Below are 15,946 nucleotides of genomic sequence, written 5' to 3'. Positions count from 1 at the left end.
CCTCAGTTCATTTAGCCTCCTTTCTCTGACCTCTCCATTTGCTTGGGGTGCTCTGGGGGCAGTATTGTGGGGTTTAACATTTATAGCTGGAAAGCACGAAAGAGAAAAGGTGGTGTGGGATGTTGTGGTGTAGCAACTGGGCAGCTTTGGGTGCCTGCAGTTCTCCTTCAGAGCCACCCAGGATTATGGCTATTGTCATAACCACATGGGTGGGACTGATAATTTGGGCCAGCAGTTACACACACACAGAGCCTCATAAGCCACAGTGGTAAGGCTGGATGAGTGGCTGTGGCTTAGAGACAAAGGGTTTATGCATCCATGGCAAGCCCACAATCAGGGATGTACTCAGCATAAGTAATTGGGGAACGAGGCCAACTTCTATTCATCCCCACTCCTTGCTGCCACTGAGGGGCAAAGAAGGGTCTGAGAGACATGGTGGAGTCCTGGAGCAACTCCTCCCCGTGGGCAATGGGCTGAAGCTGGGACAAGTCAACTCATTTTCAGCATGAGCTGTATGGGAAATGTGTGGCAGGGAAGACTTCATCAAGAGTGACAGTGCTCGGCTCAGAAGTTGCTCCATGAGATGCTTTGATGAGAGGGAAGTGCCCAGGCAGGGAGAGGGCAGCTGTCCTTGTCCAATGTCCAGTGTGAAACACTGGAAGAGATTGCCCAGGGAGGTGGTGGAAGCCTCATTCCTGGAGGTTTTTAAGGCCAGGCTGGAACCACCTGATGCAGTGTGAGGTGTCCCTAGCCATGGCAGGGGGGTTGGAACTGGATGATCTTTGAGGTCCCTTCCAACCCTAACAATTCTATGATCCTGTGCTCCATGCAGGGACCAAGTTCATATTTCATAGATTCACAGAATGGTTTGGATTGGAAGGGACCTTAAAGTTCCAACCCCCCTGCCATGGGCAGGGACACCTCACACTAGACCAGGTTGTGGAGGCCCCTAGCCAGCATGGCCTTGAACACCTTCAGGGAGGGGGCATCCAAACCTCCCTGGGTATATTTAGGATGGTAAGCTACAACCCTTGCTGGAGCTGCTGGCTGCTGCCCTTACCAGCAGTCCTCTAACACTGGTTAGGTGACTTGTCCTGCCCCTAGAGAAAGCTTGTGGCTTAGACAAAGCATGAGCTGAACGTGGGAGTGAGAAGCTTGTCTTTCTAAGGTTTTAGGGAAATGAGCCAAACTGGATTTGGGCCAAAAGCTGGGAAATGTTATCACACAACTTTGGGTGTTTTTAACTAAAGTTTAACTGACATTTCTAAACCATGATGTGAGGCTTACTTAAGCTGTTGACACACGTTGACCCAAATTTTCTTGGTGGGCAGCCCTGAAGCCCCCAGAGGCTGAGCTGACCCAGTAACCAAGGGCAAACCTCCTGAGTGGTTCTACTGGACTTGATGCAGGTGCTTGCAGTGATGAAGCCAGAAGCTCAGGCAGGAAGTGTTTGGCAGATCAGGGCTTAGGGTAAAACAGGAGGAGGAAACAAGTGAGGAAATGCTTCCCTGGATTTCAAACTCTGGGTTTCAAAGCAAAAATCCTTTTCCATTTTCCCCTAAGCTGGACCCTAAATCTTCTGTACATAGCAGTGCAAATCCTCCTGCACCCAGCCAGAGAGGAAGAAACAAAGCAAACCAAACAAGCAAACAATAAGGAGAAGAAAAAGAGAAGAAGAAGAAGAAGATAGAAAAAAAAATAAGAAAAAGTAAAAAATATGGAAGAGAGGAAAAAAAGGTTAAAAAATGGGAAAATGAAGTTGAAGGGGAAAATGAAGCTGAAGGGAAAGATGAAGCTGAAGAGAAAACAAGAAAAGAGAAAAGAAAAAAAGGGAAGATAATAGGAAAAGAGAAAAGGGTAGAAAGGGAAAAGGAGGGGGAAGGCAATGAAGGAAAGGGAGAAAATGAGGGAAAAAATGAAAAAAAGAAAGGGGAAGGTTGCCGGTCCCCAGCGCCGGGTCGGGGGGCGGTGTGCGCGGACTCCCGTTCCCGACGAGGGAGGGGCGCGGGGCCGGGGCGGGGCCGGGGGGGCGTACCCGGGGCGGTATCTCCCCTCCCGCCGTTGCCGCCACCCGATCCCCGCAGCAGAGATTGAGTAGAGCCGCTGGCCGCCGTACCGGAGCCGCCATGGGAGTGGAAGGCTGCACCAAGTGCATCAAATACCTTCTCTTCGTTTTCAACTTCATCTTCTGGGTGAGCGGCCGGGGGGGCGGGCCCGGGATAACGGGGGCTTCAATATGGCTCATCCGCCTGCGCCCGCCTGTAACCTCGGCTTCCCCCTCCTGCGCTAAGACTTGCTGCTGGGATGTGCCTTGGGGGCTGCTTTCTGGTGTGGGGGTGCTGTCTGTTTTGCGGAGGGCCCCGCTTATCCCTTGCTTTTTCATATGCATGTCCGTATCTCTTTACGCGTGATAGCTATTTATACATGTACGTTGCTCGGTATAGAGGCATCTGCAGGGCTAGATGTTTATACGGCTCCTTTCCAAGGGGAAGGGTGGGAGCTGCCTCCCTCCGGAGGGCCGGGGGGGCTGCAGTGGGTCTGTGCAACCCTTCCCCCCCCCCCAAAAAAAAAACACCCCACTGTGGCTGTGGGGCTGCGCCGGAGAAAGCGCCGTTCCACAGCCAGCCAAGGAGGGAGGGAGGGGATGGAAGGATGGATGTTGCCAGGCAGAGGGAAGAGAAGCTCTGGCCCAGCTGTCCGCCGCAGAGAGGCTGTTCCAAAAAAATACGGGTGCTCAGGGCTGTTTTTGCTCTCCCCACCCCAGGAGCTCGCAGGGAGCAGACGGGGCTGGATGGCATGGTGCGGGGACCTGGCCTCGACACCCGCCTTTGGGTCGTGCCCGAGCTGGGGACCGCTGCCTGGGAAGTTATTTTAGGATGCAGATTCTAGCCAGGCTGGGAAGGCTGAGAAAGTTCCTCCTGAAATAATGCGTCCAGACGTGCGGCTAATTCCGCAAGAGCAGCGTATCCTGCTTTCCCTGCGAACCGGGCTCGTCCCGGTGCAAAACGCCCTTCGGCAGCGAAGGGCTGGCTGGCAAGAAGCCTTCTCCCCGCCCCAGTGCCCGGCAGGGGTGAAATGTGCCCGAACAGGCTGCTTGTTGAGTTTGAAACCGGGCTGCTTTCCATTCCCTCAAATGCTTCTTTCCTCGCCAGCGAGCCCAGCACCACCCCACGGAGGCCAGGCACGGCTGAGCCGAGCGCTGGCTGCCTGCTCAGGATGTGTCCCTTCCTTCACACCTCGCCCTGTGGGTGAGGAATTTGGGTGTTTTCTTCGTGTTTGCTGCAGCAAGGAGGGCTGGAGCAGTGGGAAGGGGAGCGATGTCTTATCAGAGCAAACCCTGCCTGGACAGCGGGAGAGGCTCTGCCCGGCTGGAGCCTCCACCAGCTGCCTTCTCCCCGGTGGGGTGGGGGGGCTGATGAAACTCTTGGGGTTCCCCCACCTTGGGGAGGGGTAGGGTTTAAAGGCTGCGCGGGAGCGCAAAAATCCGGTCTGATCTGGGGCCTTTGGCTTGGTTCTGGGTTTAACGCTGACCAAGAGAGAGATGATGAGCTCTGTCTGAGGACATTGATGGTAATTGATACCTGATGGGTTGCCAGCTGCGAGATGAGTGCGGGACAGTCTGGGGTGGGGGGGACGTAGGGGGATTGTTAACCTTTTCGTCCGCCCTTAAAATGTAAGGACAGCGGTGACTGGGCTCTTCTCTGAAGTATTGTTGCTTCCGAGATATCACACTTATCCCAGGGGCTTTTACTCCTTTCTGATCCCAGTTTCCTGCCATTCTTGTCCCTGCAGCCACCGGGTGTGGATGTGAGGGAGGGAGGAAGGGTCTCCTGGGCAGCAGGAAGGATGTGGGGGGCTCTGTAAAGCCACTGCTCTTGAGCAAGTCCAATCTGCCTTTGCAAAACAGCTTATCTCGTATAAATGGGCATTTGGCTTCCACGAGGAATAGCTGATCCGTTTAATTTCCCTGTTTGGATTTCTGCTGCCTTGCCCTACCCCTCAGAGAGAGCCTGACGCCTGTGAGCGCTGGAGGGAGATGTTCCAGCTCCTCCCAGCGAGGGGTGTTTGTGAGCTGGGACCCACCAGCTCCCAAGAACACCTCCCAGTGCTGGGCTGGCCCAGGGCCGGTCCCCTTGGACCGGCTCCCATGTGGATGGGGAGCCTGGACTTCGTTAGGATTAAGGATACTTTCTGGAGGCTGGGCAGATGCCGGTCTTACTATTTCCAAGCCCTTCGGTGTTGTTTTTTACGCCAGTAGTCGAGAGGGATTTTAGGTTTGCCACCATGTCAACATGGTTAGCAGTCAACCTTGCACCCCCAGCTGCGGAGGGATGCCTTGGTCGCCACTGAAGCGTGAAGACTCTTTTCACAGGGTGGCATTTAAGGGCTGGGCACAGTGCTGAACACTCCTGCCGTGCCAAGACCCCAAGCCTGATGCCAGCGGGTATGAGATAGGGCACTGGCAACCCTGTGGTCCCTCCAGCTGCGTGCCGTTCAAGGGCTGCTGGGCTCCCCGCGTTCGTTTGCTTATCGCTTGCCTTATGCCCAGCCAAGGTCGGGTGCCGTTGATGAAAACAGGCAGGCGGCAGAGCCCGAAGTTTGGCAAGCTCCGCATCGCAGCATGGGAGCTTGCCCCCATGCCCGGGAGGAAGAAAGGAAGCAATTCTCAGTCTTAAGGGTGCTAACAACTAAGAAATAAACTGCGAGAGCTTTGTGGAAGCAGCTGAGCTGTCCTGCCGGTGTGTAAATAAACTGACGGCCCTCTGGCTTCCCCTCCTGCTGCCCCTGGCAGCACAGGGCGAGATCCACAGAGCTGCTGTGTTGAAAAGCAAAAGGGAAGGGTGGGCCTGCTGCCAGATCTCCAGGGGCCCTCAGCAGCTATCTCTGACCAAGGTGGTTTTTGGTTTATTTTGGGGGGGGGGGGGATGTTTTTTCCTTTGTGCACTCAGTTTTAGGAGAAGGTGCCAGGGCTTCATGCTTGATCCAGGCTGGCTCTTGAGAAGGGAGCAGTGGCTGTTGCATGGACTATACAAACAAATGGGTGCCTCTACCAAGGTGGCAAAGGGTCCACACACCTATCAAAGAGGTGGAGGAGGCCATGGGCAGCATCTGAGGACCTCACCTCATTAGTAAACCACACAACTGGCAAGATAAAAGCTTTTCTGTGCTGCAAACTTGACCTGTAACCTGGAGGCGATCGATGAGGAGATGCTCTGCTTCCCTGCCCTGAAAGAGGGAGCACTGGTTGTCCCCATTGCTGGTGCAGGGGATGGTCCCAGCTCATCCAGCAGCCCAGAGCAGGACTGGGCAGGGCATGTGGTGGGGTGGAGCTGGTTCTTCATCCCACTCTCCCATCAATTGATGGCTGGGCTTCAGCTGCCCTCCTGAATGATTGGAATCCAATAGCAGAGCTCAGCACACGGGGCTGAGCTGACCACCACTGCAAAGAGTCCCTGGGGAGGCCGAAGGAAGCCAGAGAGCTATTTTAAAATGTAATTAAACGTAACCAAGGGGAATTGGCTTGCTTGGAGAAGGATCACCCAGCTTATTAGCTAATACAGCCCATGGCAGCCTTCCAGGGCTAGAGCTCTGCTGACTGCCCTACCAGAGAGGTGTCTAATTGAAGAGCTTGCTCAAAATGCCATTTTTCAGGCATCATGTAACTCTCTTCTCTTGCTTCTGTTGAGGGGATGTGGTGCAGACAGGGTGCAAAGAGCAAGAAGGGCAAGGGCAGAGGGGAGGTGGAAGTGAAAGTCTGTCACAACTGTGGTGATCAGAAGGGATGGGGTGAAGGAGTTGAGCATTTTCTTTGCAGTGTGGAAAAATCTGTCTGTTGTTCCCTGAAGCCCACAAAGCATGCATGAAAATACTTGGCTGTGGTGGCAAGAAGTGATGGTGGGGGGAGGTGGCAGCTCTCTGTGGTGGTGGCCCCACAAAATCACAGACTGGCAGGCACTGGTAGGGACCTTTGGAGATCATCCAGTCCAGCCTTTCTGATAAAGCAGGGGCACCTATAGCAGCTTGCCCAGGAGCACAATGTCCAGGTGGGTTTGGAATCTCTCCAGAGAAGGAGACTCCACAACCTCTCTGGGCAGCCTGCTCCAGGACTCCAACGCCCTCACAACAAAGAAGTTTCTCCTCTTGTTCAGATGGAATCTCCTGAGATGTAGAGTCTGTGCCTATTGTCCCTTATCCTGTGCTAGGCACCACTGAAAGGAGCCTGGCCCCACCCTTTAGCTACTGATCAGCATTGAGAAGATCCTTTGCCAGTCTGCTCTTCTCCAGGCTCAACAGCCCCAGGGCTCTCAGCCTTTCCTTTTCACAGAGACACTCCAGGCTCCTCAGCATCTTTGTAGCCTCCACTGGACTCTTTTCTGTATTTCCTTGTCTCTGTTGAACTGAGAAACCCAGAGCTTGACCCAGGACTCCAAATGTGGCCTCCATAGGACAGAGTAGAGGAAGAGGAGACAACTCTGCTCAGTGCCTCATGACCCTTGTGATGAGGCAGGCAGTTGGGTCCTTGCTCTTCACAGGTTTAAATGGGGAATGGAGGAGCTGGTGTTTCACATGGAGTGTGACTCTGAAGGATGATTAGAAACCTCTCCCTGGGCTCCCAGAGCAGCTTTCATCTTGTTCTGAGCACAGGCTTCTTCTGAGCACTGCTGAAATGCTATCAGTGATAGCAGCTAACAGGCTGCTCCTCTGCTGACACAGGGTTTGGTTATTGGTCTCCTTGGGAATGGCAGAGAGCCTTGTGAGCTGCCAGGATATGATGCTGGTCCAGCTTCTTCTCCTGTCAGTGGTGGGTTTGGTATCTTGGGTCACTGCACAAGGTATCATTTCCCCATGTGTGTTGTGAGTCTGTAGCTATTTAATGCAGGGAGAGGTTTACTCAGCAGGCTCAGTGTCTGGACCCACATTTTCCTGATGAGGGCTCTCTGGGTCTGGGCTCTCTGTCATGTGAACACAGTCACCTATGAAACCTCTTCTGAAGTTTCTGTGTGCAGAAGGTTGAGGAATTGGCCTCAAGTTGGGCCAGAGGAGTTTCAGGTTGGATATTAGGAAAAAATTTCTTCCCCAAAAGGGTTGTCAAGTCGTGGAACAGTGGTAGAGTCCCCATCCCTGGAAGGATTTCAGATCTGTGGATATGTGGTGCTGAGTGACATGGTTTAGTGGTGACCTGGCAATGCTGGGTTAATGGTCAGATTTGATGGTCTGCAAGGTCTCTTCCAGCCTAAATGGTTTGATGATTCTATGATTTAAGCAGGTCTCTTGAAGAGACAGGTGCCCTGCCCTTGGGGTACCCACTGTCAGTTCATGGGCTGGGAGTTGAAAGGATGGAGCATTGCTGATGGCTGGAGGGGGTATTGCTCCTGAGGTTATTCTTTTGCCAGCCACCATGAGGCTTATCTTCTGCAAGAGCATTAACTCATGTGTGATGCCTTGAGAAACACTTTGACCCGTGCTGGGGTGAGTGCCTTTCACTGTTTTATTAAAAAGGGAAAGTTGTTGTGATGGAAAACAGGTCTGGTGAGGAGCTGCTGAGGGAGCTGGGGTTACTCAGCCTAGAGAAAAGGAGGCTGAGGGGAGACCTTCTTGCTCTCTACAGCTCCCTGAAAGGAGGTTGGAGCCAGGTGGGGGTCAATCTCTTCACACAAGTCACAACTGAGAGGCCTCAAGTTGCACCAGGAGAAGTTTAGGTTGGCTATTAGAGGAAACTTCTTCACTGAGAGGGTTCTCAAGCACTGGAATAGTTTCCTAATGGAGGTGGTTGAATCCCCATTCCTGGAGGTGTTGAAAAGGCACAGAGACGTGGTGCTGAGGGACATGGTTTAGCATCAGACTTGGTAGAGTTAGATAGTGGTTGGACTTGATGATCTTAGAGGTCTTTTCCAACTGAATGATTCCAGGTTGCAGTTAAATGCTTATGTATAGGGCCAAATGAACTTTGAAGCAGTACCTGGAATTGCTTTTCTCTCTCCTGAGGGTGGTTGATGTCAGTGTGCAATGACACATCTAAACCAGTAGGGATCAGGCTGTGGGGGCTGGGGCTTGGTGCTCCCCACCTGAGGTCCCCACTTCTGGATTTTGGCGCTGGATTCCCTCTCTCCTCCCATCCCTCAGGCTTTATTTGGCCTTTGGCGTGCTGCTCATCAGGGAGTGTTCCTCGGGCGCCTGTTTTCAACGTCCACAGTGTTGTGAGGCTGGTAACTATAGGCACCAGCAGGGAATTTCACCCTGGCCAGCAGCTCTATTAATAGGCACTGCTGGAAGGTGATGGAGGCTGCGCTGTTGGGAGCGGGACAGGGGCTGTGGGCTGCTCTCTTCCTCCTCCTGCCTGTGAGCTCTTCCCAAACACCCCCTCTGCAATTCCTGGGCAGGCTGAGCCTTGCCTGCAAACTTCCAGCCTGATCTTTGGTGGCCATTGAGCGTGAGGGCAGCAGAAACACTTCACCAGCATGCCAAGAAGAGTCCTTGCCATCGCCAGGGTTTGGGAGCGCCTGCGTGGAGCTCGGCAGAGCAGCTTTTGTGTTTTGTGGCTGTCAAACTGCAACCACATTGGTCTAATTTAAGTCACTTCCCTTGCTCACACCCCCTGCAAAAAGTCCTGTGAGGTTTCTGAGGTGTTGGTGCTGCAGGGCAGCCCACAGCCCATGCCTACAAGCAATGTGGGGGTGGTCTGTAGTGCTTCTGGCATTAAAATGGCAAGTGAGTTTTGGGGGTGAAATCACACCATCTTAACATGAAGGCTGTCACAGCATCCACACAAAGTCCCCAGGCTTACAGGATCACAGAAGGGACCTCTGGAGATGACCTAGTCTAATTCCCCTGCTAAAGCAGAGTCACCCACGGCAGGTTACCCAGGATCACAATGTCCAGGTGGGTTTGGAATCTCTGCAAGGAAGGATTTGGGGTCGTGGGCTTCTCTTCACCTCTCAGCCCCTTACTTCATGCCCAGCCCTTTCAGCACTTCCAGAGGGCCTGTTTGTAGTAGAAAATAAATTCAGCTTCTGCTTTCCAGGAAGTGAGGTGCAGGGTGTGGGCAGGCTCACTGCTGACTGTACACATGTGTCTGCCACCAACGGTTACTTCTCATCTGCCTGCCTGGGTCCTCAAGATGGTAGTGCAGAACCTGCTAGGCCCTAGCACCCCTCTGGCAGTGGCTTGAGTTGCCCTTCCAAAGGAATTTCCACCAAGTTGTGGAACTTTAGCTCCTCGCTTCTTTCCCCATTCGTGCTGAGTGCAGGGACAGGGTGATGCTCCCCAAGGAGGTAGCTGAATCCCCACCCCTGGAGCTGTTTAAAAGATGCAGAGGTGTGGTGCTGAGGGATGTAGTTTAGCATCAGGCTTGGCAGAGTTAGAGGATGGTTGGACATGATGATCTTAAAGGTCTTTTCCAAGCAACAGGATTCTGTGATCCTGTGTTCCATTGTTTAGGCTGCCTACACTACAGGATCCCTGCCCCTCTGCTGAGGGACTGGCAAATGACCTGGCAGCAGAAGCTACAACCCCAAATGAACCACGGGCATCTCACAATGTGAGATGCTTCACCTTTGGCAAGCTCTTTCATCCTTCTGTACCCTGGTTCCCCACACCTAGAAGGAAGAGCAGGGTTGGTTTTGTTCTCTCATGGCTGCTTTGTATGTCATGCTGGAGAGGAGCTGTGGGGAGCCCAGGCTGGGCTCCCAAAGCGGGGTCTGGTGCCATTCCCACAAAGGGCTCAGCCTCCAGGCAGGGTAAGGGAAACCCACAAGGCTTCTGGGGTGAAAACTTGCTAAAAGAGCCTCTAATCATCTCCTAAACCAGTTAAAAACCATTAAGCTTTCTCGGCAGCATCCTGCTTCTTGTATCTTATTGCAGTGTTCCAGAGGCATTGCAGCATGGGCTTGGCCACTGGCACTCTTGCAGGAGGGCAGGAGCTTCTCCCAGCCCTGGAGCTGGTGTGGGGTGGGCAGCAGCAGGTCTGGCCATGGCTGGGGGAAGCAGAGCTGCTAAAAATACAGCATTGTGAAACTGCTGGCACCTCCGCTTCCCGCCGCCGCCGGCCTGAGCCGCAGGATGTCTGCCTCACTTGGACGTGCCCAGCAAGGCACCCCACAGCCAGGACTCCTTCCTCCTCCTCCTCCCTGCCAGGAAACCTCTGTCAGAGAGGGATGGCAGCGGTAGGAAAAGGGCTGGGGGCAGTGGAAGGGAGGGGGGTGATGCACTTCCTGGAGTACACAAGTGTCTGGGCAGTAGCAGACGAGGGTGAGGGCAGCTTGGATTTGGGGTGCCCCACGTTAAAGGGGGAACAGGCTGCTCCTTGCTCCCCTAAATGATGGGAATTTCTCAGGGAGGGGAAGAGTGGCTGAGCTGTGCAAGATTGGCTTGTTCCCTTATTGCCACACAGCTGGAATCTGGGGAATTTCAGGGTGAATGGCACAGAGCTGGATCTGGGGAATTTTAGGGTGAATGGCACAGAGCTGGATCTGGGGAACTTCAGGGTGAATGGCACAGAGCTGGATCTGGGGAATTTTAGGGTGAATGGCACAGAGCTGGATCTGGGGAATTTCAGGGTGAATGGCACATCAGTCAGCTGTGCACAGTGGATGGGGCAGCAAACTGGGGCTGTGGACCGACCGTCATCGCAGTGCCACCCCAACCCCTCTCAGGAGGGTGCTGAGGGGCTGCCTCTTCCCTCTACCAGGAAGAATTTGATGTGGGTTTCTCCCTGCCTTCTTCCCTGCAAAAAGCAAGCCCTGGGCAGGCAGGATCCAGCTGGAAATGGCTGGCTGTCTGTGGAAGAAGCAATAAATCTCTGGAAGCTGGAAAACAGTGGTGAAGAGGAGATGCCGGAGCTGGCTGCGCCACCTCTGCTGTGCTGGCTGCTCGGGGAGTGATCTCCAGGGAGGGCCCTGGCCTGGATGCCAGGGTAGACTACATGGACTGGCTGCCTTTGGGCTTCCAGTGGATTTTTGAAGGGGCAGGGAAGACATAGGAAGTCTTATTCTCATCGAGAGGTTGATTCCTTTTGACTTTTAGGGAATAAGTCTGTGGGGTTCTATTTTATTTCATGTAATCAAAGACCTAGAAAAGTGCAGGTGGAGGGTGGCAGCAGAGCAAGAGCTTAAAAGCACTGCAGAGCAAAGGAAAGGGCAAGGCTGTAAAAGCAGCTGAGAAAGTAGGGTTGAAAATGCTGGGAAATAATCTGGATGCTCCAGGTCTGAGCAGTTGCTTGTTTCAGTGGCCTCCACTTCTACAGGCTAGGGTTGGTCTCTTCTCCCAGGCAAGCAGCACCAGAAGAAGAGGACACAGTCTCAAGCTGTGCCAAGGGAGGTTTAGGCTGGATGTTAGGAATTTCTTCCCAGCAAGAGAGATTGGCCATTGGAATGTGCTGCCCAGGGAGGTGGTGGAGTCACCACCACTGGAGGTGTTTAGGAAGAGGCTGGATGGGGTGCTTGGTGCCGTGGTTTAGTTGATCAGATGGTGTTGGGTGATAGGTTGGACTGGATGATCTCAAAGGTCTTTTCCAACCTGGTTAATTCTATTCTATTCAATCACCTTTAGACTGGGCTGGGGAGGTTGGCTTGTGGAAAGCAGATCAGAGTGTGATGCACCTCTGGTGATGCTGAAGTTCCAGCTTTAGGTTGTTGCTTTCACTCAAGCAGTCCCTCAGAATTCCAACAGAGCTGTTCTGGGTGCTCGGGCTGTATCGGGAACAAGTGGTGGCCTCAGCCTCTGAGACAAGCTGAGCGAGCCCAGAGCCATGAGGTGACCTGCACGAGATCAAGGATCCCTGCACAGGGAGGAGGGAAAAGGGATCTCTAATGCATGAGGATATGCAGCCTGGAGACCAGCAAGATGCTGCTGTCAGTGGCTGGCACTCCTCTGGCTCTCACGTGGGCAAAGAGCAGTGAGTGCAGGGTGGGGAGGGCAGAAAAACCCTAAGCTGGTACCTGGAACAAGTAATTGTGTTAAAAATGAGATCATGCCAAGAAAGGGGCAGTGGGAAGCAGGGTTACTGTGGTGAAGTGGAAAGGTTTTCTCCCTCTTGCCTTTCCTTCGAGAAGAAGGATGCCTGAATTCCGTTCCATGCCTCTTGGTGCCGGAGGCATGTATGGTTTTCATGGAAAAAGTTACTCACTGTAGCCCAAACCCTGTTTCCATTAGCAAGGGAGCATTGCTTTCTCTTCAGAGATCCAGCTGCTGTAGGATTCAAACTTCCATTTGGAGGTCCTGTGTGCTCCGTTACAAAAGCAAGCGGAGTCGAGCAGCCCAGGAGGGAGCCGGGGTGTTCCTGGGGTGCATTTGGGCTGAACTGGGAGCGTCTGGAGGTGGTTCAGCTGGCTGCTGGAGGCAAACCTCACCGCTGGGCAGGAAGTTGGAAGGGACTGTCCTTTCAGCTGGCTCTCCCAAACGGCTCAGGAATACTCTAAGGGTAGCTTGCAGCCTGATTTTGGTTCCATGCTGGGTGGTTTAGGGCAACTTTGACTGAAAGTCAGCAGCTGCTCCTCGCGCTGCTGTCACCCCAAGAGATGCTGGGGTGAGTGCTGCTAGGCATGAAGGGCAGCATGCTGGTGCAGAGCAATGTTTCTGTGCAGGGGGAAAACCACACCAACAAGGGCTGCAGCCTTTCTGGTTTTTCAACCCATCTCAGCCAGCCCAGAAACCCAAATCTCTTTGGGGGTCTCTTTCTTTTTCCCTCCTTTAAGAGAGGCACTGATTAATTTGGGGACATTCTCCTTCTCCCAAGAGGATAAGCACAGGCTTCATTATGCCCTCAGATAACAAAAGAGCCATGCCAGGAAGGATTTGGGTAACTTTCTGCATAAGCCATGAGCTGCCTTATTTGGAGCTGGGTTTGAGCACGGGCTGGCTTCTGTGACATTTCTCCACAGCCAGTGTTTGGAGAACCTCGGGCTCTCTCGAGTGTCAGAGAGACACGAGGGACTCTGCCAGCAGGGAAAATGCATTAGGTGCTGTGGGACAAGTTGTCAAAGGCTGATGATTTGGTTTTGGTGGCAAACGGGGGGAAGGCTTGCAGAATCTGCTGTGGGGAGGGGTGAGGATTTTCTCTTCAGAGCAGAAAAGCTCTGAGGTCAACTTGCCCTGAGGGTTTTGCACAATTTGTGTGGTTTTGCTCCAGCTTCGAGGTGAAAAATCTCTTGGCTGGGATTTGCTAGGAATGAGCAAGGAGGCAAAGCTCCTTTAGCTTAGAGAAGAGGAGACTGAGAGGTGACCTCATCAGTGTTTATAAATATGTAAAGGGTGAGTGCTGCGAGGATGGAGCCAGGCTCTGCTGGGTGATGCCCACTGACAGGACGAGGGGCAATGGGTGGAAGTTGAGGCATAGGAAGTTTCATGTAAATATGAGGAAAAAGTTTTGCCACTGTGAGGGTGCCAGAGGCCTGGAACAGGCTGCCCAGGGGGGTTGTGGAGTCTCCCTCTCTGGAGATATTCAAACCTCACCTGGGTGCGTTCCTGTGTAATCTGGTGTAGGTGATTCTGCTCTGGCAGGGGGGGTGGACTAGAGGATCTTTCCAGGTCCTTTCCAGCCCCTGAAATTGATTCTGTGAAACCACCAGCTGAGGTCCCAGGGGGCAAAGCCAGGCTCCCACCAATGGAGTGTCCTGCAGATCCCAGTCCTTGTGTGTGAGGCTCTGCTGCGCTTGCACAACTGGGAACTTTGCACTGCTGCTGAACAGAACTCTCTTAACTTTCAATGTGACCTTCATGGTGTCTCTCCTGCCTGGCTCAGACCCTTTTAGATGAATTGGTGTTTCTGATTCTGTGCTCTTTGGTAGTTATCTTCCCTATTTTGTTTTTTTCTGAGATGAAAGGCTTTGAGGATTTAGGACACTTGAAATTAAATCAGCATTCGAGCAGGAGCTTCCATCCCTTCGTAGAAGTGATGTTAAATTCTGAGGGGTTGGGGTTTTTCTTCCACATGTGTGTTCATTTTATTATAGAATAGAATTAACCAGGTTGGAAGAGACCTTTGAGATGATCAAGTCCAACCTATCACCCAACACCATCTCATCAACTAAACCATGGCACCAAGTGCCTCATCCAGGCTCTTCCTGAACACCTCCAGGGATGGTGACTCCACCACCTCCCTGGGCAGCACATTCCAATGGCCAACCACTCTTTCTGTGAAGAACTTCTTCCTAACCTCCAGCCTGAACCTCCCCTGGTGCAGCTTGAGACTGTGTCTTCTTGTTCTGGTGCTGCTTGCCTGGGACAAGAGACCAACCCCCACCTGGCTACAACCTCCCTTCATGTAGTTGTAGAGAGCAAGAAGGTCTCCCCTGAGCCTCCTCTTCTCCAGGCTAAACAACCCCAGCTCCCTCAGCCTCTCCTCACAGCGCTGTGCTCCAAACCCCTCCCCAGCTTTGTTGCCCTTCCCTGGACACATTCAAGTGTCTCAATGCCCTTCTTAAATTGAGGGGCCCAGAACTGGACACAGGACTCAAGGTGTGACCTAACCAGTGCTGAGCACAGGGCAGAATGACTTCCCTGCTCCTGCTGGCCACACTGTTCTTGATGCATGCCAGGATGCCATTTGCCCTCTTGGCCATGTGGGCACACTGCTGGCTCATGTTCTGCCTACTATCAACCAGTACCCCCCCAGGTCCCTTTCTGCCTGGCTGCTCTCAGCCACTCTGATCCCAGCCTGGAGCACTGCCTGGGGTTGTTGTGGCCAATGTGTAGAGTTTTGTTTTTCCTATCATGGTTTTAAATGGAAGAGAGGTGTCCTGGAGGACACAATGAGTCCTGCTGGAATTGCTCTGGCTCAAGTTCTGTTCAGTGACACCTTCCCTGCTGCTGTGACCCTGAACTGTTCCTGTCCCCTGCAGCCATTTTCAGCTCTTCCCTGAAAGAGAAAACAGAGGGGAAGTCAGTCAGAAAACTTCCTGGGTTTTGGACATAAATATTCCTGTGGTAAGCTGAGCTGGTGTACCTTATGCAGAACATCTCCCATGCCTGAAGCATGTTTTTGTTCTTGCCCTGGGAGCTCTGTCATTGTGTCTGTGCACATGAGTGTGTGTGAGTGCTCTGCTCTTCAGCGTCCAGCTCTGGTGTCCCCAGCATAAGGACACAGAGCTGTTGGAGCAAGCAGAGAGGAAGGTCACAAGGATGATCCTGGGGCTGGAGCACCTCTGCTATGAGGATAGGCTGAGGGAGCTGGGGTTGTTCTGCCTAGAAAGGAGAAGACTCTGGGGGGACCTCACAGCTGCTGAACAATACCCAACGGGATCCTGCAGAGGAGCTTTTCATCAGGGTGTTTAGCAATAGGACAAGGGGGAATGGTTTGAAGCTGAGGGAGAGTAGGTTTAGACTGGGTCTTAGGAAGAAGTTCTTCAGTATGAGGGTGGTGAGACTCTGGAACAGACTACCCAGAGAAGTTGCCCCTCCCTGGGGGCATTCAAGGCCAGGCTGGATGAGGCCTTGAGCAGTCCAAGTCTAGCTGGGAGGCATCCCTGCCCATGGCAAGAAGGTTGGAGTAGATGATCTGTAATGTCTCTTCCAAACTAAGCCATCCTACGATTCTATGACAGCAACACAGGTAGGGAAGTGCTTTCAGCCTTCTCAGCTTGCAGAGCTGCTCAGCAATGAGCACCTTCATAGTCACCTCCAAAAGTGGTGTGGTTGTGTCTTGGCCTGAGCCATGGCATCGCTCTGCTTCAATCCCTGTGTTAGGGCATTAAGGAAGTTGTATGTGCTGGGGGAACAGGAAGGCATGTTCTCAGCTCACATCCCACCTTTTGAGACCTGTGTTAGGGGTTCCTCTTCTGCTGTGCTGTGCAATGAACTGAGTAGTGGAAGTGGTGACTACAGGGGTTCCCTCGCTCGTGAGACACCTTGGCAGAAGAGCAGGCATGAATCGAAGTGATGTTGCGAGGGCAGGCAGAGTGAATCCCTCTGTCCTCTCCTGATCTGGGACATCCCTGAGCCCCACAGGGAG

General features: G+C 53.1%; 1 protein-coding gene across 1 annotated transcript in view; it reads left to right on the top strand.

Moving 5' to 3' along the window:
- The first annotated feature begins 2,047 nt into the window (after positions 1-2,047).
- Positions 2,048-15,946, top strand: part of CD81 (CD81 molecule) — a 41,745-nt gene continuing 27,846 nt past the window's right edge. The window contains exon 1 of the mRNA XM_054171992.1: positions 2,048-2,192. Within this exon, the coding sequence (XP_054027967.1) occupies positions 2,127-2,192 (66 nt within the window). The 5' untranslated portion in view covers positions 2,048-2,126. The remainder of the gene's footprint in view (positions 2,193-15,946) is intronic.

This window comes from Dryobates pubescens, chromosome 22, assembly GCF_014839835.1.
Source record: "Dryobates pubescens isolate bDryPub1 chromosome 22, bDryPub1.pri, whole genome shotgun sequence".
NCBI classification, from domain to species: domain Eukaryota; kingdom Metazoa; phylum Chordata; class Aves; order Piciformes; family Picidae; genus Dryobates; species Dryobates pubescens.
This window is presented reverse-complemented; position numbering and strand designations above follow the sequence as displayed.